Source organism: Nerophis lumbriciformis, linkage group LG37 (genome assembly GCF_033978685.3).
Source record: "Nerophis lumbriciformis linkage group LG37, RoL_Nlum_v2.1, whole genome shotgun sequence".
NCBI classification, from domain to species: domain Eukaryota; kingdom Metazoa; phylum Chordata; class Actinopteri; order Syngnathiformes; family Syngnathidae; genus Nerophis; species Nerophis lumbriciformis.
The window spans coordinates 13,268,092-13,294,349 of record NC_084584.2 but is presented as its reverse complement, the minus strand read 5'-3'; the positions used below and the strand labels follow the sequence as shown (position 1 = coordinate 13,294,349).

Sequence of the window (26,258 nt, the reverse complement as noted above, 5' to 3'; positions counted from 1 at the left end):
CCGGGCAACAGTGCTGTTCAGTGATTGTCCCGTTGTTGCACCAGTTCTCATGCACGTAGATACAGAGCCCCCCTCCTCTGCTCTTACCGGAGTCCTTAGTTCTGTCCCGGCGGAGCAGAGTGCGTCCGGCTAGCTGCATGCTAGCATCGGGTATTTCCGGGTGAAGCCAGGTTTCGGTGATAATCATAGCACAACAGTCCCGAACATAGCGGTTTCCAGCAAGTTGTAACTCCAGGTCGTCCATCTTCTGTACAAGGGATCTGGCATTAGAGAGGAACAGGCTCGGTAGAGGTGGCTTGTGGGGTTGTTTCCTAAGCCTGAGCAAGACGCCGGACCTGCGGCCACGCTTCTGCTTCCTCTCCCTCCTCCGTCTACTCCGTCTCCCAGACCCGACAACAAACCACGGAGAGCCCTGTGCTCTCGCTATGTCATCTGGGATGTTGTGCTCGTGGTGAAAGTCGCTCGAAACAGATATCTGGTGCGAGTTACCGATATCCAAGAGTGACTGGCGGGTGTACCGGGTGTTTGCAGTACAGGTGGTGCACAAAAGGAAAAAAAACATGAAGAAAAGAAGGAAGAAAGAGCACTGAAATGGAGAGCCGTAAGCCGCTGCGTCTGTGCGCGCCGCCATCTTGGGGAAAAAAAAAAAAAAAAAAAAAAAAAAAAAAAAACATATAGAAGATATTACAAATTAAAAAAATATTTAAATGATTGTTTGCAGTCACGTCCTTCCCAATGCCGAGACCCACTACCAAAAATTTAGGGAAGATCGGCGCTTGTGGAAGGAAGTCTGTTATAATTTTCCACCACAAGGGGGTGATATCAACATCACGTCATGTTCATGGGTTGTACTTGTATAGCGCTTTTCTACCTTCAAGGTACTCAAAGCGCTTTGACACTACTTCCACATTTTACCCATTCACACACACATTCACACAGACCTTAACCTTAAAGCCTCATACCGCTTTGGAAGGAAATCTGATCTTTTAAAGCGAAGTAATGGTGATGGCTAGGAGCAGTTTTTTTTGGGTACTAACATGTACTGACCCATCGGATACTTCAGGGTGTCGTCATCATTTGTGCCAATTATGATCGAGATCTGAATTTGTGGAGCCGAGTTATAAATGTTGAAAGTTTTGTGGCGGTCAATCAGATCAAAGTTTGGCGCCGTGCCACGCCCACATCTTATGGCGCAGGCAAAATTCCTTTTCAACACCCATCCGTCTAGTATCTGTCATTTTAATTGCGGCTCATTTGTTCAAAGTCGCGAGGAGGAGTTTGTTAAAAGTTTGACCTGTTTCTGGCCTAAAAATGGCTGACAGAAACCAAGATGGCGCCTTCTTGTTAGTTTCTAAATATGGCGTTTCACGTGGCTCCTGTCATGGTGGACGTCCTCAGCCATTTGCTGTAGTTTGCACAACGCATGGTTGGAATATTTCATGTAGCTAAAGAAAATATTAGAAAGACGCAGTGTGGAGGGAGATGTTGCCAGCGCTGCCTGCAGGAGCAAAGGTCACCGCCTCTGTCCATGGTGCTGAGGACAGAGCACCATCAGACGGGGGGGCGTGGCAGTGCTGACGGCGAGACACAGCTGGCAGGTGATTTGATTTCACAGGTGGTATGTGTTAATCTAAGCATCTGTTGTCTTTAACAGTAAGGAGGAGAGAGAGGATACGAACGTGACTGAGGAGAAAGAGTTAAAACTGCACGCTTGGCTCTTGTGCCGTGTCTACAGTGGATCTGCTCGGACACAACTTCCACACACAAGTTTTTTTTTACGCCTAGACTAAGTTGATGTAACTACTGATGGCTAAACGATGCCTGAGTGAATGTGTGGCACACTCACCGGCTGTATTGACACGAAACGATACTTTTTGGTGTTTCACAATAACGCCACCTGTTGGGAGAAAAAGTCACATTTGGCCAGCGAGAATTTTTTTTTCTTTTGGATCTTTGATGGCGACAAAAAAATAAAAAACGATGTCAAATGCGACACACCACTCCGACTTCTTTCAGTGCTATCTGTCACTCTTTCCATCCATCCATTTTCTACCGCTTATCCCTTTCGGGGTTGCTGGGGGTGCTGGAGCCTATCTCAGCTATAATCGGGCAGAAGGCGGCGTACACCCTGGACAAGTCGCCACCTCATCAAAGGGTCAACACAGATAGACTCGTGAGCTCAAAAGACATCAATGAAGGCTGCTCAGCGCTTCACAGTCAAATAACGACTTCTCTTAAAGTGACACACACACCAAAGTATGGAGTATCACTTCTTGTGTTTGATTTCATTTCAGTATCGACTGTATTTATATTATTCACGTGTGAACAATGCTGTATAATGGACTGTATTTATATTATTCACATGTGAATAATGCTGTATAATAGACTGTATTTATCTTATTCACATGTGAATAATGCTGTATAATTGACTGTATTTATCTTATTCACATGTGAATAATGCTGTATAATTGACTGTATTTATATTATTCACATGTGAATAATGCTGTATAATAGACTGTATTTATATTATTCACATGTGAATAATGCTGTATAATAGACTGTATTTATATTATTCACATGTGAATAATGCTGTATAATAGACTGTATTTATATTATTCACGTGTGAATAATGCTGTATAATGGACTGTATTTATATTATTCACATGTGAATAATGCTGTATAATAGACTGTATTTATATTATTCACATGTGAATAATGCTGTATAATAGACTGTATTTATATTATTCACATGTGAATAATGTTGTATAATAGACTGTATTTATATTATTCACATGTGAATAATGCTGTATAATAGACTGTATTTATATTATTCACATGTGAATAATGTTGTATAATAGACTGTATTTATATTATTCACATGTGAATAATGCTGTATAATAGACTGTATTTGTTATTCACATGTGAATAATGCTGTATAATTGACTGTATTTATATTATTCACATGTGAATAATGTTGTATAATAGACTGTATATTATTCACATGTGAATAATGCTGTATAATAGACTGTATTTATATTATTCACATGTGAATAATGTTGTATAATAGACTGTATTTATATTATTCACATGTGAATAATGCTGTATAATAGACTGTATTTATGTTATTCACATGTGAATAATGCTGTATAATTGACTGTATTTATATTATTCACATGTGAATAATGTTGTATAATAGACTGTATATTATTCACATGTGAATAATGCTGTATAATAGACTGTATTTATATTATTCACATGTGAATAATGCTGTATAATAGACTGTATTTATATTATTCACATGTGAATAATGCTGTATAATAGACTGTATTTATATTATTCACATGTGAACCTACTCAGTGGCCTAGTGGTTAGAGTGTCCGCCCTGAGATCGGTAGGTTGTGGGTTCAAACCCCGGCCGAGTCATACCAAAGACTATAAAAATGGGACCCATTACCTCCCTGCTTGGCACTCAGTATCAAGGGTTGGAATTGGGGGTTAAATCACCAAAAATGATTCCCGGGCGCGGCCACCGCTGCTGCCCACTGCTCCCCTCACCTCCCAGGGGGTGATCAAGGGTGATGGGTTAAATGCAGAGAATAATTTCGCCACACCTAGTGTGTGTGTGACAATCATTGGTACTTTAACTTTAACTTTAATAATGCTGTATAATAGACTGTATTTATGTTATTCACATGTGAATAAGCTCGGTGGAAGAGGGGTTAGTGCGTCTGCCTCACAATACGAAGGTCCTGAGTAGTCGTGAGTGCCGGGATCTTTCTGTGTGGAGTTTGCATGTTCTCCCCGTGACTGTGTGGGTTCCCTCCGGGTACTTCGGCTTCCTCCCACCTCCAAAGACATGCACCTGGGGATAGGTTGATTGGCAACACTAAATTGACCCTAGTGTGTGTGTATGTGAGTGTGAATGTTGTCTGTCTATCTGTGTTGGCCCTGCGATTAGGTGGCGACTTGTCCAGGGTGTACCCCGCCCTCCGCCCGATTGTAGCTGAGATAGGCTCCAGCACCCCCCGCGACCCCGAAGGGAATAAGCGGTAGAAAATGGATGGATGGATGGAACTACTACTATTAGTCGCGTACTGTTTTTCTTGTGGTGTTTTTTACAATTTGGGAATTAAAAGAACAATTTAGCAAAATATCACATTGACAAAAACATCTTTTTTTTTTTTTTTTTACAGAATACAAAATTTTATTAAAAGAAAAAAAGTCAATCCTGAGGTTCTGATGTCCGTGATTCCAAGCACATTCTAAACCAAATCTTTCACGCGCACACACACACACACACACACACACACACACACACAGACACACTCCTACTGAATTTCGCCCATGTAGAGGCGTTTATCGCTGCCAGCCGACAGCACTGTTGAGACAAAGCAAGCGGACAATTAGTCGGTGTAAATGATATTAGCCGTGCCGTCAAACACGTTTCAGTCGCTCCCGTTTATGTCGACAATTCCTCCCAGTGGACCAAGGCCTTAAGTCCTGGTCCAATCTGTTCTTCTCACTACGACTGCAGCCGCTGTAGTATTTTTAACTGCAGTAACGCAGCAATAAAATGTGCAAACAGCGGCGCAAAGTAAGCTTCAAAATAAAAGCATGGCAGTATTAATCAACATTCTACCGCAGACCCCAACAAAATATACCAATGTAATTATTTTAGATTGCAGGTGAACACATGCATTGTTGCCGTAAAATAAACAATCAAATAGTACAGCAGTTCGTTTTAATGTGAGTATAAAATATATAAAACACAAAAATATGAATATTAACATAGGGCTGCACCCTTAATCGAATTTTAATCACGATTTTGGCAGTCATGATTAAATGAGAGATCAGTCTGTGATATTTACCATAAATTCCGGACTATAAGCCGCAACTTTTTTCCTACCCTTTGAACCCTGTGGCTTATAAAAAATGTTTTCGCTGACATTCATAATGGAAATAGTTGTTTTTTCAAACAGGCAAAGGAACTAAAAATGTGTGTTATTGTTTGTGCTATATTTTGGACGAGTTTTCTCACTGCGGGTGTCTTCAGTTAAGACTGAGCTTTGAACCGGAAGTAGAAGTGCCGCTGTTCTTTCTAGCCGTCCGTAGCATTTCTACTCGTATGGATTCTTCATTCATCACTCCAAGCATAGTTTGTAAGTTTTACAATATAACTAAGACAATTCTTACTTACTAAACCGTCCCATGTGAGGTCTGTAGGAGTGTTTTCATGCATATTTGTACGTACTGTCGTAATGCAATGACGCTAGCGTCATTAACATGAGCTAATATGCTAACACGTTTAAAAATGCCTGTGTTAGTATTATTAACTTAACAATGGCATTCTTTTTGTATTGTTTCAGCTACGTAATTTCACCAAAACGTCACCGTGGAGTAATTTGAGTCTGTTTAGCTGATTGGAGAGCAAGCTTCCGCAGCTAGTGGGTCCATGACGATGACTCCTGTTTTGTTTGATCAGCCATTTTACTGCCCTGTCACAGGCACCGTTTGGAAACAATTAAAAGGTATGTAACATGTAACAATATATGTAAATAACTCATTTAAAAGTATATATCTGCGGCTTATAGTCAGGTATTGCTGATATGTGGGGGTAAAATGTCTTTAAAAATTTAATGGGTGCGGCTTATAAGTCCGGAAAATACGGTAATTTATTTCTATTGGCCTTATTTTTATATGCTGTTTTTTTATTTAATGAAATCATATTCAGAATGTTTTGAGATGCTTGCTGTCTATTAATGAAATCATTGAAAAGTTCAAATATCAATAAATTGCTCCATGCAATGTTATTATTTGTATGGGTCAGAATTATTGCAGGAAGTGAATTTGTACACAAAACTAGTTAAATAAAATAATACATCCTTATCCCTACAGTACATTTCTTTATAAGTCCGGAAAATACGGTAGTTTATTTCTATTGGCCTCATTTTTATATGCTGTTTTTTTATTTCATGAAATCATATTCAGAATGTTTTGAGATGCTTGTTGTCTATTAATGAAATCATTGAAAAGTTCAAATATCAATAAATTGCTCCATGCAATGTTATTATTTGTATGGGTCAGAATTATTGTAGGAAGTGAATTTGTACTCAAAACTAGTTAAATAAAATAATACGTCCTTACCCTTACAATACATTTCTATATTGTTTTAATAGTGTGTACATTTTGGGCAAAAGTGTTAAATTAATTTCTCCTCACAAAACCTTATGCGATTATATATACACAGAAATATCTGTTCAAATGTACATTATTGTGCAACACTGACTAGTAATGAACAAAATCAAAACAAATATTTGTCTTTAAATGTCTGATAACTACTATTTCATTACAAATTATTTGATGTCATAACGTTATAACTCTTTGCTTCACCAAACAATGAATAATTGTGATTTATTATCACGATTTCAGTTTTGATCAAATAATTGTGATTATTATTTGGTCCATAACCGAGCAGCCCCTAATAATCTTGTCATTACCTAGTCTTATTTTGTCTTGTACGCGCGCAAGTAATGCTCGTGTCGACAACCGCTTACGTCGACGCGAGTCAGCCAGTCCGAGGGGGCGTCGACACAAACGGGTCACACTGCATCGACAAGCGACTCACCGATGGACTCCTCGGGGTGGAAGACGACCTCGTTGACAGAGCCAGCGTGGCCTGGCAGCTTGTACAGGATCCTGCGGGACGTTGTGTCCCAAATGTAGACAAATCTACAAAGAAAACACAAACATTTATTTATTTTTTCGACATTTGCCTGAAACACGTAGAAGTTGACAGTTTTGGATATTCCCGAGCATATTGAATGCAGCGTTACTGTATGTATGTATGTAATATGTATGTGTGTGTGCGCGCTCTTCTCACCTATCAGCTGAACCTGCAGCTATCTTGCTACCATCAGTGGACCAGGAGCATCTCATCAGGTTCTGAAAGACAGAAGATTAAACCTTCATAAGTGTTGTTGTATGAATATAATATTAACTGAGACAGGATACAAGAGCTAAGTTATTAACATTCAGTTATTAATGGGAACTGTCAGCGTCAATGTTCACACCAATCAGCATCGCTATTAGGGCTGGGTGATGTGGATGAAAACTGCATCATGATATTTAGAGATGTCCGATAATGGCTTTTTTGCAGATATCCGATATTCCGATATTGTCCAACTCTTAATTACTGATTCCGATATCAACCGATACCGATATATACAGTCGTGGAATTAACACATTAGTATGCCTCATTTTGTTGTGATGCCCCGCTGGATGCATTAAACAATGTAACTTTACCATGAATTGATTAACGTGGACCCCGACTTAAACAAGTTGAAAAACATATTGGGGTGTTACCATTTAGTGGTCAATTGTACGGAATATGTACTGAACTGTGCAATCTACTAATACAAGTTTCAATCAATCAATCAAAAACAAGGTTTTCCAAAATAAGAGAACAAGTTCAACTCAAGTTATGGAAAAAAGTGCCAACATGGCACTGCCATATTTATTATTGAAGTCACAAAGTGCATTATTTTTTTAAACATGCCTCAAAACTGTCATGTCTGTGTAATCATGTTTTGTTTTGTTTAGTTATTGGACTCTTTAGTTTCTGGCTTTTCACTCCCTTGTCTTGTTTCCATGGTTACCCATTAGTTTCACCTGTTCCACGTTTGGACTCATTGTGCACTCTTGTTTGTCACCATAGCAACCCATTAGTTTTCACCTGCCCTCACGACTCACGCACCTGTCTTTAATCATGTCACTATTATTTAAACCCATTGTTGCCAGGAAGTCTCCCTGGCGACATCATACCCCTGACTCTCTGCTTCACACTTTGTTTACCTCTGCGCAATTCATGCCATGTCCAAGTAAGTTGTTTCTATTCATGCCACAGTTCGCGACTTTTGTTCATGTCCTTAGTTTTTTTGCCCACGTGCAAGTATTGCAAGTATTCATTTGTCAAGTTTGTACTTCCGCCTTGTGCGCGCCTTTAGTTTGTTCTTTTTGTAGTTATAGTGTTTAAATAAATCATGTCTTCACCTTCAAGCCATGTCTGGTCCAAATGTTCATTTGCACCACGGGAGAACAAACTACACCATAGTCCAAGTCCTGACAAAAACAGCTTGGAACTTGGGACATGCTCTCCCTGAGATAATCCTGATACCCACTACAACTATGGGAAATACTATACCGGTACTTTGACTTTCACAGAGTGCATTGTTTTTTATTTTTTTTAAACATGCCTCAAAACAACAGCTACAGTGGGCGGGGTTGGGGGGGTTTGGTGGTAGCGGGGGTGTATATCGTAGCGTCCCGGAAGAGTTAGTGCTGCAAGGGATTCTGGGCATTTGTTCTGTTGTGTTTATGTTGTGTTACGGTGCGGATGTTCTCCCGAAATGTGTTTGTCATTCTTGTTTGGTGTGGGTTCACAGTGTGGCGCATATTTGTAACAGTGTTAAAAGTTGTTTGTACGGCCACCCTCAGTGTGACCTGTATGGCTGTTGATCAAGTATGCCTTGCATTAACTTATGAGTGTGTTAAAGCTGCATATACTATGTGACCGGGCTTCGGCACGCTGTTTGTATGGAGGAAAAGCGGACGTGACGACAGGTTGTAGAGGACACTAAAGGCAGTGCCTTTAAGGCACGCCCCCAATAATGTTGTCCGGGTGGAAATTGGGAGAATGGTTGCCCCGGGAGACGTTCGGGAGGGGCACTGAAATTCGGGAGTCTCCCGAGAAAATCGGGAGGGTTGGCAAATATGCCCTACGTCCGTGTTTTACCGTACAGCGGCATTTTAAAAAGTCATTAATTTTACTTTTTGAAACCGATACCAATAATTTCCGATATTACATTTTAAAGCATTTATCGGCCGATAATATCTCTAATAGTATTATTTTCTTATGACATATGGAAGAAAACAAGAGAAAAATACATTAAATGTAAAAAAAAAAAAATTATTTGAAATGTAACCTTCCTGATTATAATCCCCTCCGCTATGAAGAAAGAAAGGAAATGTCAACACACGCATGGAAAACACTCAAACAATGTAAACAAAATATTAAAATCACATTGAACACTTCATAAGCTCTTAAAAATGAAGGTGTAAAAATAAAGAATATGTAAGAAATGCTTAATAAAGTGTAAGAAAATAGTGCAAAGTTTGAAAATTAGAGATGTCCGATAATGGCTTTTTTGCCGATATCCCGATATTGTCCAACTCGTAATTACAGCTTCCGATATCAACCGATACCGATATATACAGCCGTAGAATGAACACATTATTATGCCTCATTTTGTTGTGATGCCCCGCTGGATGCATTAAACAATGTAACAAGGTTTTCCAAAATAAATCAACTCAAGTTATGGAAAAAAATGCCAACATGGCACTGCCATATTTATTATTGAAGTCACAAAGTGCATTATTTTTTTTAACATGCCTCAAAACAGCAGCTTGGAATTTGGGACATGCTCTCCGTGAGATAATTCTGATACCCACTACAACTATGGGAAATACTATACTTTGACTTTCACAAAGTGCATTATTATTATTATTTTTTTTTTTAAATGCCTCAAAACAACAGCTACAAAAACAATGAAGGCACACAGCTTCAGTCCAGAGTATACTAGAGTAATAAAGTAAACAGCAGTCATTGCAAATTGCCAGTTTTTTATCTGTCGGACACACTTTAAAATAATCCCAAACCATAGACATGGTGTCGTTAGTCAGTCACCGAGCAAGCTCGCTTGTTAGCCACAGCTACAGCACCGGCAACAACACACTCTTCTTGTTGTTATGCTCCGCTTGCGGCGGTTTGATGAGGTCATCAACAATGGCCAGTAAACCACATCTCTACTGAAAATGTAAACATAAAGAAACCTCAGAACTATTTTCTGCAGGTTTAGTGCCAGGAAGTTACAGCTTTGCTCTAAAGGGGTAAAGCATGGCTAAGGTGGTTTGGTATTAGCGGTCTTGGTGGGGACGAGCACCTTGCATCATTTATAGATCACATGGGTCTGACTACGGTCCCTTTGGAAACATCCAAAAAAGTGCCATACTGTCCAAGTGACTTTTCCTCTTTTATCCACAATTTCTTCATTTTGACTTCCTCTTCTCACTCCATACAAAGAATCAACCGCCAGACAACCAAACCTGATAGTCGATACTGTTACCTTATTGGCTGTCAGCGTGTCCTTTGCCCATGCAACCAACCTTGCTTTGCAACTTCCGCTTTCTTCCGACGAAGGAGTAAAAAAAAAATGATCGAACGTTCTATCAAACGCTTTTTGTATTGATATCGATTACGTTGATTGATTGATTGAAACCTTTATTAGTAGATTGCACAGTACAATACATATTCCGTACATTTGACCACTAAATGGTAACACCCCAATAAGTTTTTCAACTTGTTTAAGTCGGGGTCCATGTTAATCAATGCTGACTGATACTGCTTTATCGCCCAGCCCTAATCACTATGTAGTTAAGAGGCAGAATGTGTGATCTGGAATGCATGTCTGAGCATAAAATGTGAACAAATACCTTTTCAAAATTGTGCACGTTGCCCTGGAAAATCTTCACACATCTTTCCTTGGGTGCAAAAGGTCGAACGTCCCAAATGCGCACTACACACACACACACACACAAACCTTCACACAGGGTATCGAAGACACAAAATGCTGTCCTCCACGTAGAATCCTTACCGGTGTTGTCCATGGAGTTGGAGAGCAGGTACGATCCCTCAGAACTGATACTGAGTCCCGTCACCGAGTCGCCGTGTCCGTGCATGTTGTAGATCAGCTTGTTCTGCCTCAGGTCCCACACCTGCAACACAACGACAAACGCTGCTCTGTACACCTCTTTTATTTCCTTGTTGGCCAAATGCTGTGTAAATGTCAAATATTTCATGCAAGGGCCATGCATTTTTGATACATTACAACTGAATGTGAGCCTGTTTCCAAAATTAGCCTGTCCAAATCTCTGAGTGTTTTATTTATTAACCTCTTAAGGCCCAAGCTGTTTGTTTACATGATTTTTTTATTTCTCTTCGCTATTTGGGCTTATTGGACCCTAATTAGAATAAAAACTAAGAATCATCTTTTAATATGATGTACTTAGTCCATAAGTACACAAACGTGTACTTCATGTTTAGTGACATGCTAATTCTTATTTTTACACTTTTTTTTTCTTCCAAATTCCATTGTATGTTATACTCTTCTGACAGCACCAGATGACAGTATAAGTGTCCACATAAGTGGCCATAAGACCCCAATTCAGTAGTGTACACAAGTTTGGAAATAAGAGCTAAAAGGTGCTGTCCACGCATGTGGCCACTAAGACTTTAGAGCAGGGGTGCTCACACTTTTTCTGCAGGCGAGCTACTTTTCAATTGATCAAGTCGTGGGGATCTACCTCATTCATATATATAATTTATATTTACTTATTTATGAAATATATGTTTTTAACAAGTTAAAGGTGTTTAATGATAATGCAAGCATGTTTAACACATATAGTTAATATTGTTAATACATTAAAGGTGTTTAATGATAATACAAGTATGTTTAATACATATAGTTAATATTGTTAACAAGTTAAAGGTGTTTAAAGATAATGCAAGCATGTTTAACACATATAGTTAATATTGTTAACAAGTTAAAGGTGGTTAAAAATAATACAAGCATGTTTAACACAAATAGTTAATATTGTTAACAAGTTAAAGGTGGTTAAAAATAATACAAGCATGTTTAACACAAATAGTTAATATTGTTAACAACTTAAAGGTGGTTAAAGATAAAACAAGCATGTTTAACACATATAGTTAATATTGTTAACAAGTTAAAGGTGTTTAAAGATAATACAAGCATGTTTAACACATATAGATTCCTTTCTTTCATTAAGACAAGAATATAAGTTGGTGTATTACCTGATTCTGATGACTTGCATTGATTGGAATCAGACAGTGGTGCTGATAAGGTCCGCATTTTCGAATAGAGGAGAAAAAAAGTCCTCCTTTCTGTCCAATACCACATGAAAGTGGTTGGTTTTTGGCATCTTATTTGTCCAGCTTCCGTACTCCTTTGTATACACTTTACAAGAAATACATTGTCGGCAAACTCCGTAGCTTGCTAGCTTGTGCACGCCAGCTTTCTGAGACTCTTATTTTGGTAGCGCAGGCAGGATGAAGCAGAGCTTTTATTGTGCAACTGTGCAGTCCGTCTTTGGAGTTTTGACGACAGGTACGGCGCCAGAGTCTGTTGAAATAAAGTGTTTCTCGCCTTCCAGTCGGTAATTTTAATGAGCTGGCAGCAGCCAGCGTCATCTCAGAAGACCCTCGGGTGCCGTGAATGTCAATCAAGTGACGAAAGTGACGTCATAGTGAAGATTTATGATCGCTCATTTTTAGGACTATTTTTTTAATGCCTGGCTGGTGATCGACTGACACACCCTCCGAGATCGACCGGTAGATCGCGATCGACGTAATGAGCACCCCTGCTTTAGAGGTTAAAGCAATGTTCCAACCAGGGTTTTATGCTGCCGATTCTGATATCAATCATCCAAGAGTGAGATCGGCCGATACCAATACTGATCACGCGTATTAAGTGTTTTTTTTTTTAAATATTTATGGCGAGTGCTTTTGACAGTCTAACAATATCAGCACACATATTGTTTCTGGACATAAGGCGCCCCAAATTATAAGACGCACTGCCGATGAGCGGGTCTATTTTCATACAAAAGGCGCACGGGATTATAAGTCGTATTATGATTTAAAACACTTCCTTGTGGTCTACATCAGTGTTTTTCAACCACTGTGCCGTGAGATACAGTCTGGTGTGCCGTAGGAGATGATCTAATTTCACATATTTGGGTTAAAAATATTTTTTGCAAACCAGTAATTATAATCTGCAAATGATGTGTTGTTGAGTGTCGGTGCTGTCTAGAGCTCTCTTCCATATCAGTACGTGGCAGTCGGTAGCTAATTGCTTTGTAGATGTTGGAAACAGCGGGAGGCAGCGTGCAGGTAAAAAGGTATCTATTGCTTAAACCAAAAATAAACAAAAGGTTAGTGCTCCTAAGAAGAGGCATTGAAGCTTAGGGAAGACTATGCAGAACGAAACTAAAACTTCACTGGCTGCAAAGTAAACAAAAACAGAATGCTGGACGACAGCAAAGACTTAAATGTTTTTTTATATATAAAATACTGTCTGTTCTTTTCATTTTGTTTAATATTCATTGTAAAGTTCAGCTGTTTTTTCAGTGGGGCCCTGGCTCCACTGCAAGCATGCATTAATAAAGTCAAGTCAAGTTACTGTGGCACAAAGATGGCGTCCACAAAGTACATCCGAACATGACATGACAATCAACAATGTCCCCACAAAGAAGGATACAAACAACTGAAATATTCTTGATTGCTAAAACAAAGTAAATGCGGGAAATATCGCTCAAAGGAAGACATGAAACTGCTACAGGAAAATACCAAAAAAAGAGAAACAGCCATTAAAATAGGAGTGCAAGACAAGAAGTAAAACACTACACACAGGAAAACAGCAAAAAACTCTAAATAAGTCAGGGGGTGACGTGACAGGTGGTGACAGTACACCTACTTTGAGACAAGAGCTATAGTGGTGCATGCTTGGTTATGGTTTAAAGTCACATCCAACAATTGCGATAATTACTTTTTACTGTCAACTGAGTTTCGTTTTTTACTGGTGGTGTGCCTCCGGATTTTTTCAACACAAAAAAATGTGCCTAGGCTCAAAAAAGGTTGAAAAACACTGCTCTACATAACATGTGATGGTGGTTCTTTGGTCAAAACGTTGCATAGATGATGTTTTACAGACCATCGTCAAGTCGCTTTCTGACCGTCTGTTCAGGATGCGCCGTTTTGTGGGCGCTCTTATTTACGTGCCTCCACTTCGACACTTCGTTATCTTTGTTGTACCGGTAGTTTTTAGCTCTTCCATGGCGAATTCACCGACAGCTACAAGTTAGAAGTGTATGCTACTTTGTATTAGAAATTGCAACGGCAGAGGATGAATGCCTCACAACAAGAGGATAGAGGAAAAGAAGGCAGAAGTGTGGCAATTTTTAAGACTTATGCAGATCCCAAATACACATCAGCAGGTACCAGAAGGTAAGAAAAGTTGGTTTTGCGGCACAAAGCGCCAGATAATATCTGCTGATAGGTGCCATTTGGCGGTCCTTATATACACACACCATAATACCGTATGGTGAAGCACAGTACGTCTGACTATGGTAGCCGTAATGCGCCGACAATCCGTCAAGCGGTGCGGCTTCGTAGCTCAGCAAAGTCATACCAAAACATTCTGAAAGATTTTTGAGTGCCGTGTGTAATGTCCTATATTCTCAATGAACCATCAAAGTTTTGGGCTTGCTTACCTGTACTTGCTAGCGTCATTCATTGAACAGGCGCCAACCTGCAGTCTACACGGATCTCTTATGCGTGACGGCCATCTACTGGTCACACTTATCATTACACCACGTACCATACAAAATTGCTTTGAGTTCGGTAAGCACAACCAGAATCAATCCGTTCATTAGGTGCGTGGTTATAAGGCGCACTGTGGATTTTTGAGAAAATAAAATTATTTGGCGTGCGCCTTATAGTCCGAAAAATACGGTAATTATTTGTTCCCTTTTATAACAAAACAAAATCACTGGTACACAATAACTAAACACATGTAAAAAATACTATCTACTTCTCTTTTAAATACTTTGGTTTTTGCCCTATAGGTCATTAGTCCCATTCATCCATCCATTTTCTACTGATTGTCCCTTTCAGGGTTGCGGGGGGTGCTGGAGCCTATCTCAGCTGCATTGGGGCGGAAGGTGTGTACACTCTGGACAAGTCGCCACCTCATCACAGGGCCAACACAGATAGACAGACAACATTCACACACTAGGGCCCATTTAGTGTTGCCAATCAACCTATCCCCAGGTGCATGTCTTTGGAGGTGGGAGGAAGCCGGAGTACCCGGAGGGAACCCACGCAGTCACGGGGAGAACATGCAAACTCCACACAGAAAGATCCCGAGTGCAGGATCGAACCCAGGACCTTCGTATTGTGAGGCACATGCACGAACCCCTCTTTCACCGTGCTGCCACCTTTAACTTATTAGTGCATTAAAAAGACACACCTTTTACTTATTAGTGCATTAAAAATGCACACCTCACACCTTTAACTTATTAGTGCATTAAAACGACACACCTTTTACTTATTAGTGCATTAAAAAGACACACCTTTTACTTATTAGTGCATTAAAAATGCACACCTTTAACTTATTAGTGCATTAAAACGACACACCTTTTACTTACCGGTATTAGTGCATTAAAAATGCACACCTTTAACTTATTAGTGCATTAAAACGACACACCTTTTACTTATTAGTGCATTAAAAATGCACACATTTAACTTATTAGTGCATTAAAAATGCACACCTTTAACTTATTAGTGCATTAAAAATGCACACCTTTAACTTATTAGTGCATTAAAACGACACACCTTTTACTTATTAGTGCATTAAAAATGCACACATTTAACTTATTAGTGCATTAAAAATGCACACCTTTAACTTATTAGTGCATTAAAAATGCACACCTTTAACTTATTAGTGCATTAAAACGACACACCTTTTACTTATTAGTGCATTAAAAATGCACACCTTTAACTTATTAGTGCATTAAAAAGACACCTTTTACTTATTAGTGCATTAAAAATGCACACCTTTAACTTATTAGTGCATTAAAACGACACACCTTTAACTTATTAGTGCATTAAAACGACACCTTTTACTTATTAGTGCATTAAAAATGCACACCTTTAACTTATTAGTGCATTAAAAATGCACACCTTTAACTTATTAGTGCATTAAAAATGCACACCTTTAACTTAGTGCATTAAAAAGACACACCTTTTACTTATTAGTGCATTAAAAATGCACAACTTTAACTTATTAGTGCATTAAAAATGCAGATCTTTAACTTATTAGTGCATTTAAAATGCACACCTTTAACTTAAAGACACACCTTTAACTTATTAGTGCATTACAAAGACACACCTTTAACTTATTAGTGCATTAAAAATGCACACCTTTAACTTGTTAATTAAAAAGACACACCTTTAACTTATTAGTGCATTAAAAAGACACACCTTTACCTTATTAGTGCATTAAGAATGCACACCTTTAACTTGTTAATTATAAAGACACACCTTTACCTTATTAGTGCATTAAGAATGCACACCTTTAACTTGTTAATTAAAAAGACACACCTTTAACTTATTAGTGCATTAAAAATGCACACCTTTAACTTGTTAATTAAAAAGACACACCTTTAACTTTAGTGCATTAAAAATGCACACCTTTAACTTGTTAATTAAAAAGACACACCTTTACCTTATTAGTGCATTAAGAATGCACACCTTTAACTTGTTAATTAAAAAGACACACCTTTAACTTATTAGTGCATTAAAAATGCACACCTGTAACTTGTTAATTAAAAAGACACACCTCTAACTTATTATTATTCCCAGAGGGAACTCACACAGTCACGGGGAGAACATGCAAACTCCACACAGAAAGATCCCGAGCCCGGGATTGAACTCAGGACCTTCGTATTGTGAGGCACATGCACTAACCCCTAGGCCACCGTGCTGCCCCTTACTTTGTAAACAAACAAAATCTACTAAAAACGATTTTTTTAAAATTCAAATATTGACGAGTCACTCAAGTATCGATCAAACACTAATACTGCCGTTGGTATCGACAACACCAATTTACGTAGAGATCCACCCTCCTTACAATGCTGACACACCAACAATTATCATATTATCCTCTCTCTACCTCTTAATAATAAACTTTTTCATTTCATGTTAATATCTGCTTACTTTCTGCGGTAACGTGCTTCTATCTACACTTCCCAATCTTGACTTAACACTCATTTCTTCTATTGTTTCAAGCCAGTTTAGCGGCTAACTTAGCTATTAGCGTGCATGTTCTTGGTCTGTTTAGCCTTGTCCTCCAGTGATAACTGTACTTGATTTAAAGTTAAAGTACCAATGATCGTCACACACACACGCACTAAGTGTGGTGAAACTATACTCTGCATTTGACCAACCCATCACCCTTGATCACCCCCATGGGAGGTGAAGGGAGCAGTGAGCAGCAGCAGTGGCCCCGCCCGGGAATCATTTTGATGATATAACCCCCAATTCCAACCCTTGATGCTGAGTGCCAAGCAGGGAGGTAATGGCTCCCATTTTTATAGTCTTTGGTATGACTCGGCCGGGGTTTGAACTCATAAGATACTTAGAGTACTAAGAAATGCAGATTATTTGTGGTAATGCAGGTGATTATCATTAACTTAAAAGAGCGGCTCCACACGGTGTATGGAGACACATAAATAGTCAGAGTGGATAAGCATGTAGTGTTTCATGAACATCAACCAATACTGGTGGGTGGACCATCAATCGGCATATGAGGTAAATCCTGGTGTGTGTGTTACCTTGATGTCGTTGTCGATACCTCCAGAGATGATCTGATCGCTGGTGTCGTTGAAGGTGACGGCCAGCACCTGGTAGGTGTTCTGGAAGGTGTGGAGGGCTCCCTTCTTGCGCACGTCCCAAAGCTGCCATCAGACGTGCGGTCAGTAATCCGACTAGGACTTTGGGCCGGCATGTGAGTATTTCACCTTGACCGTGCCGTCGTCGCTGCCGGTGCACACCAGCTGGGGTCCTCGGCGGGCCGGGTAGCAGGTGTTGACGAAGGAGGTGTGGCCCTTCAGGCGCTTGACCCGCTCGCCCGTCTCACTGTCCCACACGCCGACCGTCTTGTCTGTGCTCGCCGAGAACAGCAGGCTGAGGACACAAATGATTACCGTAAATTCCGGACTATAAGCTGCTACTTTTTTCCAACACTTTGAACAATGCGCCATTTAAATTGCTGAGGCTTATTTATGGATTTTTCTTCTCTGTCGGCCATAAAAAAAACAAAAACAAGTAAAGACACTGAAAATGTGTGTTTATACTTTGGCACCATCTTTTGGTCCTTTTGTTTGGACTGAGCTTTCAAACGGATGTACACACCACGTTTCCATATGAGTTGGGAAATTGTGTTGGATGTAAATATAAACGGAATACAATGATTTGCAAATCATTTTCAAACCATATTCAGTTGAATATGCTACAAAGACAACATATTTGATGTTCAAACTGATAAACATTTTTTTTTTTGCAAATAATCATTAACTTTAGAATTTGATGCCAGCAACATGTGACAAAGAAGTTGGAAAGGTGGCAATAAATACTGATAAAGTTGAGGAATGCTCATCAAACACTTATTTGGAACATCCCACAAGTGAACAGGCAAATTGGGAACAGGTGGGTGCCATGATTGGGTATAAAAGTAGATTCCATGAAATGCTCAGTCATTCACAAACAAGGATGGGGCGAGGGTCACCACTTTGTCAACAAATGCGTGAGCAAATTGTTGAACAGTTTAAGAAAAACCTTTCTCAACCAGCTAGTGCAAGGAATTTAGGGATTTCACCATCTACGCTCCGTAATATCATCAAAGGGTTCAGAGAATCTGGAGAAATCACTGCACGTAAGCAGCTAAGCCCGTGACCTTCGATTCCTCAGGCTGTACTGCATCAACAAGCGACATCAGTGTGTAAAGGATATCACCACATGGGCTCAGGAACACTTCAGAAACCCACTGCCAGTAACTACAGTTGGTCGCTACATCTGTAAGTGCAAGTTAAAACTCTCCTATGCAAGGCGAAAACCGTTTATCAACACCCAGAAACGCCGTCGGCTTCGCTGGGTCTGAGCTCATCTAAGATGGACCAATACAAGGTGGAAAAGTGTTCGGTGGTCTGACGAGTCCACATTTCAAATTGTTTTTGGAAACTGTGGACGTCGTGTCCTCCGGACCAAAGAGGAAGAGAACAATCCGGATTGTTATAGGCGCAAAGTTGAAAAGCCAGCATCTGTGATGGTATGGGGGTGTATTAGTGCTCAAGACATGGGTAACTTACACATCTGTGAAGGCGCCATTAATGCTGAAAGGTACATACAGGTTTTGGAGCAACATATGTTGCCATCCAAGCAACGTTACCATGGACGCCCCTGCTTATTTCAGCAAGACAATGCCAAGCCACGTGTTACATCAACGTGGCTTCATAGTAAAAGAGTGCGGGTACTAGACTGGCCTGCCTGTAGTCCAGACCTGTCTCTCATTGAAAATGTGTGGCGCATTATGAAGCCTAAAATAGCACAACGGAGACCCCCGGACTGTTGAACAACTTAAGCTGTACATCAAGCAAGAATGGGAAAGAATTCCACCTGAGAAGCTTAAAAAATGTGTCTCCTCAGTTCCGAAACGTTTACTGAGTGTTGTTAAAAGGAAAGGCCATGTAACACAGTGGTGAACATGCCCTTTCCCAACTACTTTGGCACATGTTGCAGCCATGAAATTCTAAGTTAATGATTATTTGCAAGAAAATAATAAAGTTCATGAGTTTGAACATCAAATATGTTGTCTTTGTAGTGCATTCAATTGAAAATGGGTTGAAAATGATTTGCATATCATTGTATTCCGTTTATATTTACATCTAACACAATTTCCCAACTCATATGGAAACGGGGTTTGTATTTTCCGTAAAATGTGCATTAAGGCTATAAACTGTTTCATTTGATTACTCAAATAATCAATAGATTCCAGGATTACTAAAATAATCAACAGTCGCACTTTTCTACCAAATGTGCCTCAAAGTGTTTTGTTTTTACCTGCCGTCCGTGTTGTAGTGCAGCTCCATCACTGCTCCGCTGTGGCCCTTCAGCGTAGCAAAGTTCTCGCACTCTCCGTACACGTTCCACATCACTACGGCGCAGAGAAACCAGCATTTTACTCACAATGGTAACGGCCCTCGCCGGTTTTTGAGTGATGGTGGCTTACATATGAGCCTGTCGAATCCAGAGGAGGCCAGCGTGGCTCCGTTGGGGTGAAACTTGCAGCAGTAGACCTCGCCCTCGTGGCCGGACATCAACATGATGGGGGCCTGCAGGCTGGAGGTCCTTGGAGGACCCTAAGGGAGGACATTTTCAGATTTAAACATCTTTCTAGCGAAACATCAAGTGTACTATAGCAGACACACTAGGTATGTCGTGGAATTTTGGTTGATTAGACACCTTTTCCCATTTCTCTGCATTATTCCCACAAATGTAAATGTCTTCAAACTCACATTGACATTGATCCAACACTACTCATTGTACCTTGCATCTTTAAAACAATAACTTGTTAGCGTTTAAGGTAGCTAGCTATTTGCATAATAGTTGACAGCTATACAAGAAGGCAGTCCTCGCTCCAACAGTTTGGGGGTGCTTGGCCTGTACTACAGTGTAACGAATGAGAACATCCATAGAGGCTCGGGCTGCAGCTATCGATTATTCTAGTAATCAATCGATTAGTTTGTTCGATTAGTTGGAAAAAACACACTTAAGACCCCCAATGTTTATTTTATGGTAAATAAAAGTTTAAATAAACAACGATTTGTGTCCTTTCCAGACCTTTATTATCTTCAATAGTCCTTTATCTACCTTATTTGAGCCTCTTTTGATTTTTTTTTATCTTCTTTTACTTTCTATATTCCTTTTTTACTATGTATTTAACTTATTTTAACTTTAATTTCCTTATGTGATTATCCTTTGCCTTGTTTTATCTGATTTTACCTTCGATGTTCCTTTTTTTTTTTTACCTTTTATTTGGCTTCTTTAATCCCTTTTAACCTTTTATTTACTGTTAGCTTACCTTCGTTTAACATCTATATTCCCTTCTTTGAAAGTCTTTTACATTGTTTTATTTATTTTTTTACCTTTTATTGAGCACATTTTACCTTCTATTTACCTTTTGTTTCCTACTTTTACCTTGTATTTATCTTCTTTTACCTATTATTTACCTTGTTTACCTTTCATTTACCTTCTATATTCCTTTTTTTACCTTTTATTTAACTTATTTTACCTTTTATTTGGCTTCTTTAATCCTTTTTAACCTTTTATTTACCCTTAGTTACATCTATATTCCCTTCTTTAAAAGTCTTTTACATTGTTTTAATTTTTTACCTTCTTTATTCCTTTCTTTTAACCTTTTATTGAGCACTTTTTATTTATCTTTTGTTTCCTACTTTTACCATTTATTGACCTTTCATTTACTTATTTTACCTTCTATATTCCTTATTTTACCCTTTCTTTACTTGTTCTACTTTTTATGTACACTTTTCTCACCTTCTTCTACCTTTATTTTACTTCTATTTAACATCTATATTCCCTTCTTTGAAAGTATTTTACATTGTTTTATTTATTTTATACCTTTTATTGAGTACATTTTACCTTCTATTTACCTTTTGTTTCCTACTTTTACCTTGTATTTATCTTCTTTTACCTATTATTTACCTTGTTTACCTATTTTACCTTCTATATTCCTTTTTTTTTTACCTTTTATTTAACTTATTTTACCTTTTATTTGGCTTCCTTAATCCTTTTTAACCTTTTATTTACCCTTAGTTACCATCTGTATTCCCTTCTTTAAAAGTCTTTTACATTGTTTCAATTTTTTACCTTCTTTATTCCTTTCTTTTAACCTTTTATTGAGCACATTTTACTTTCTATTTATCTTTTGTTTACTATTTTTACCTTTTTATTTACCTTTCGTTTACCTATTTTACCTTCTATATTCCTTATTTTACCCTTTCTTTGCTTGTTCTACTTTTTATGTACACTTTTCTCACCTTCTTCTACCTTTATTTTACCGTACTTCTATTTAACCCTTTGTTGAACTTGTTTTACCATATGTCTTGCGTTCCAGATTTAACGATTAATCGAAGCAACAGAATATAAATCGAAACTTGTTTGTAATTCGGTAATGAGTGAAGGCACTCCACAACAACAAGTCACAACAACGCGAGTATCTTTAGTGCTCCTGGTACTATGGTTTACTGCATTACACTTAATGTAACGTAATATTCGTCTTTAATTAAGAATGCCCAGTTGCCATATTTCATCCTAATTGTGAGTCAAAGTGTGTGTTCATACCGCGGCCATGAGCTGCTGGGACTGGGCCGCCGCCACCAGCTCCGTCCGGGGTCGCTTGACTTCGACGGGAACCATCGCCATGTCCGCCACTCGCTTCTTTGGATCAATCATGTCTGCTTATTCGGCCGATCTACCAAAAACAACACAAATGTTGCGTTTTAATTGTAAAATGAAGTATTGCCAGCCCACAAGGAGAAGCATCGAGCGGTAAGGTTTCAGTAAAGAACAGTGGGATTACTTCCGCTTCTAGTGTGTTCTGATTGGTCAGGACTGGCTACCGCCACGGTGATTGGCTGCTTCATCTTGCTTTGGCGAGTTTGAGCCGGAAAAGGAAACTCAACTTGCTGTCTTGTCTCTGATTGGTCAGAGTTTTCAGCAAGTGTGGTGATTCGCAGCATCGAGAGCTACTGCCTACTGGCGCTGACGAGACGCGGGGCCGCCATCTTGGAGTGGTGATCCGCTCCACAATTCATTTGGCAGGAGCAATGAACTGTCAGGGCATTTAATTCATCTTACCTCACTGAATTACCACTGATTTTCACGCGTTTTTTTTTTTATCATACGTGATTTAATGATAAAGGACACATGTTTTGATGTGTTTTATTATTCATAGTTTGCTTAACAGTAATAGAATATTCTTATATGCTATAAGCAGTGTTGGAACTAACGCATTACAAAGTACTGTAACGCCGTTACTTTCTGCGGTAAATAGTAATCTAACACGTTATTTTTTAGTACTCAGTTACCGTTACTACATGATGCGTTACTGCGTTATTTTACGTTATTTTTTATGTACTATCGGCTAGAAACTGAGAGGATCTGAGTGTTTTATTGGAGAGCTGCAGAAAAGGCGACGGAGAAGAAGTGAAGTGAATTATATTTATATAGCGCTTTTCTCTAGTGACTCAAAGCGCTTTACATAGTGAAAACCCAATATCTAAGTTACATTTAAACCAGTGTGGGTGGCACTGGGAGCAGGTGGGTAAAGTGTCTTGCCCAAGGACACAACGGCATTGACTAGGATGGCGGAAGCGGGGATCGAACCTGCAAGAGGCGCGCTGCTCTGTGTGTGGGTGTGGGGGAGGGGGCGTGTCTGTGTTTACTAACAAGACATCATGGCAGAGCCAAAGTCGAGTTTCTTAACATGGAGATATTCTCACTACTTTTCTTTTGTCGACCACAAAGAAAACATTTTAGTTAAATGTAAGTTGTCTTGGATCAAAGATCCTATCCTAGCAATTCAAATCTGCTGAAACAGCTACAATAGCAACATGCTTCGACGAAGCTAGTAAAGAGAGACACACTTCACCTCCTAAGCAACAGCGGCTGGATTTTAACGAGGCACTGCGCACTGAAGGTACACACACTCTGTCAATTCTCTTATATACTCTTTCATTCTAGACTTCTAGAGTGTTTGATTATCACATCACTCTAAATGTACAGACTATAAAGTTCACAAACATAAAGAGGGATTCTAGTGGGACAGGCCAATCTTTCCTTATCTCTAAACTAAAACTGGGGACATGTGTAGAGTGTTCTGGGCTTCAGACATGATTCTATTTCAGAAAAAAACGCCTGGTTAGGCTTTGTGTATGTAGTGTGTGCCTTCCTTGCTTTACAGCTATGTTGTTTGTTACTTATGTATGTTATGATGCAGCTATTTAAAATAGCTTTGTCAATTTGTTCTGGCCTGAAACAAATTGGCCCTTTGAAACATATCTTTGTCTTTGTGTGTTGTATGTAGACCACATTGCTTAGCAGAGTTCAGTGATGCAAATGCATGTCAAGTTGATCAACATATTGTATTATTCTCCACTGCAATAACAGTACTGAAATGAAGGCTAAAAGGGCACTAAAGGGGGGCCTTAAAAAACATTAAAAAAAATATAAGTAACTAAATAGTTACTTTTCACAATAACGCTTTACTTTTTAGTGTAAGTAACTGAGTTAGTAACTGAATTACTTTTGAAATAAAGTAACTAGTGACTATAAATAGTTACCGGTACTGGTTTTCAGTAACTAACCCAACACTGGCTATAAGTGACCAGACGTCAGAGATCAAAACTGTGAATATAATCCCTGAGAAGGGGGAAAGAAACGGTCAGCTATTTTTAAATTGAAAAAACAATATGATTAGGTTATATATACATGCGCATATCCTACATAAAAATTGGATTGGAAAGCTAGACTAAATTTAGACTTGTGTAATACTGTATAGCCACTGTCCATCTGATTGTCTAGTTAGCTTTGATTGATTGATTGAGACTTTTATTAGTAGATTGCACAGCACAGTACATATTCCGTACAATTGACCACTAAATGGTAACACCCCAATAAGTTTTTAAACTTGTTTAAGTCGGGGTCCACGCTAATCAATTCATGGTATAAATATATACTATCAGCATAATACAGTCATCACCAGTGTTGGGTTAGTTACTGAAAACCAGTAACTAGTTACAGTTACTAGTTACTTTATTTCAAAAGTAACTCAGTTACTAACTCAGTTACTTAAACCAAAAAGTAATGCGTTACTGTGAAAAGTAACTATTTAGTTACTTATATATATATATATATATATTTTTATTTTTATTTTTTATTTTTTTTAAGGCCCCATTTAATGCCCTTTTAGCCTTCATTTTAGTACTGTTATTGCACTGGAGAATAATACAATCTGTTGATCAACTTGATATGCATTTGCATCACTGAACTCTGCTAAGCAATGTGCTCTACATACAACACACAAAGACAAAGATATGTTTTAAAGGGCCAATTTGTTTCAGACCAGAACAAATTGACAAAACTATTTTAAATAGCTGCAACTTAACATACATAAGTAACAAACAGCATAATAACAACATAGCTGTAAAACAAGAAAGGCACACACTACATACATAAAGCCTAACCAGGCGTTTTCTCAAGGAATTCTGAAATAAAATCATGTCTGAAGCCCAGAACACTCTACACATTTCCCCACTTAGTTTAGAGAAAAGGAAATATTAGCCTGGCCCACTAGTATCCCTCTTTAGGTTTGTGAACTTTATAGTCTAAACATTTAGAGTGATGTGATAATCAAACACTCTAAAAGTTTAAAATGAAAGAGTATATAAGAGAATTGACAGAGTGTGTACCTTCAGTGTGCAGTGCCTCATTAAAATCCAGCCGCTGTTGGAGGTGGAGGTGAAGTGTGTGTCTCTTTACTAGCTTCGTCGAAGCATGTTGTTTTTGTCGCTGTTTCAGCATATTTGAAACTTACATTCAACTAAAATGTTATTTTCTTTGTGGTCGATAAAAGAAACGTACTGAAAATATTTCCATTTTAAGAAACTCGGCTTCGGGGTTCGCCATGACGTCTTGATAGTAGACACAGACACGCACGCTCCCACACACACACACACACACACACGTACACACAGACAGTGCGCGGCGCGCCTCTTTTTTGTCGCCTCTTCAGCAGCGCTGCAACACTCAGATCTTCTCAGTTTCTAGCCGATACTACATAAAAAATAACGCAAAATAACGCAGTAACGACATAACGCGTTAGATTACTAGTTACCGCCGATAGTAACGGAGTTACAGTAACGCGTTACTTTGTAACGCGTTAGTCCCAACACTGGTCATCACACAAGTTAATCATCAGAGTATATACATTGGAATTATTTACATTATTTACAATCCGGGGGGTTGGATGTGGAGGGGGGGGGAGGTTAGATTTGGTTGATATCAGCACTTCAGTCATCAACAATTCTATCATTAGATCAGCTAACATATATTACCCCCCGTGGTCCTAACTTTTACCCCTGTTGGCTTTTACAATCTTTATCTTCATCATTTATTTCAACGTTTTGTTATTCAAGTATGACATTTTTAAATGTAATTAATTTCATTGACAAGCAATTCTATTATGGTCATACTCTTGTTTGCTAGCGGCTACAATTTCAGTACTATTGAAAGATCTTTGCTCCTTCTCAACTCTGTGGTAATATTCTTTTCACAAAATACAACCAATAGTACGTTAATGTTGAATCTTACTTGTGAAAAGTAATCCCCCGATTCCTATTTTCAACAGTCCGCTCATTTGAGCAGGAAAACGCTGAACACCATCTTTGTTTTCTACCTGTCAACTGTCAGTTTAGGCTACGGTACTCAT

The 26,258-nt window shown here is 38.8% G+C and overlaps 1 protein-coding gene across 2 annotated transcripts; it reads right to left on the bottom strand.

Moving 5' to 3' along the window:
* Window positions 1-4,174: 4,174 nt before the first annotated feature.
* snrnp40 (small nuclear ribonucleoprotein 40 (U5)) lies at window positions 4,175-26,231 on the bottom strand. 2 transcript variants are annotated; one of them, XM_061931605.2, is made up of 11 exons: window positions 26,141-26,231; window positions 22,112-22,241; window positions 19,980-20,109; window positions 19,811-19,904; window positions 17,713-17,878; window positions 17,527-17,649; window positions 10,710-10,830; window positions 10,549-10,631; window positions 6,881-6,942; window positions 6,626-6,729; window positions 4,175-4,378 (listed from the first exon to the last, which is right to left on the bottom strand). In XM_061931605.2, the coding sequence occupies exons 2-11, from the start codon at window positions 22,220-22,222 to the stop codon at window positions 4,329-4,331; spliced, it is 1,044 nt and encodes a 347-aa protein (XP_061787589.1). In that variant the 5' UTR covers window positions 22,223-22,241; window positions 26,141-26,231; the 3' UTR covers window positions 4,175-4,328. The 2 variants fall into 2 exon arrangements, with proteins under 2 accessions (XP_061787589.1, XP_061787588.1); XM_061931604.2 differs by lacking the exon at window positions 26,141-26,231 and having other exon boundaries at window positions 4,176-4,378; window positions 22,112-22,394.
* Between the last annotated feature and the right edge of the window lie 27 nt (window positions 26,232-26,258).

What these genes read in the sequence shown, in the direction of transcription:
- snrnp40 (XM_061931605.2), bottom strand. Translation starts at nt 22,222, where the DNA reads ATGATTGATCCAAAGAAGCGAGTGGCGGACATGGCGATGGTTCCCGTC. An exon ending in CACTACAACACGGACGGCAG is followed by an intron (nt 17,879 to 19,810) that starts GTAAAAACAAAA and finishes TTGTGTCCTCAG; the next exon opens with CCTGCTGTTCTCGGCGAGCA. An exon ending in CCACCCCGAGGAGTCCATCG is followed by an intron (nt 4,379 to 6,625) that starts GTGAGTCGCTTG and finishes TTGTCTCAACAG; the next exon opens with TGCTGTCGGCTGGCAGCGAT.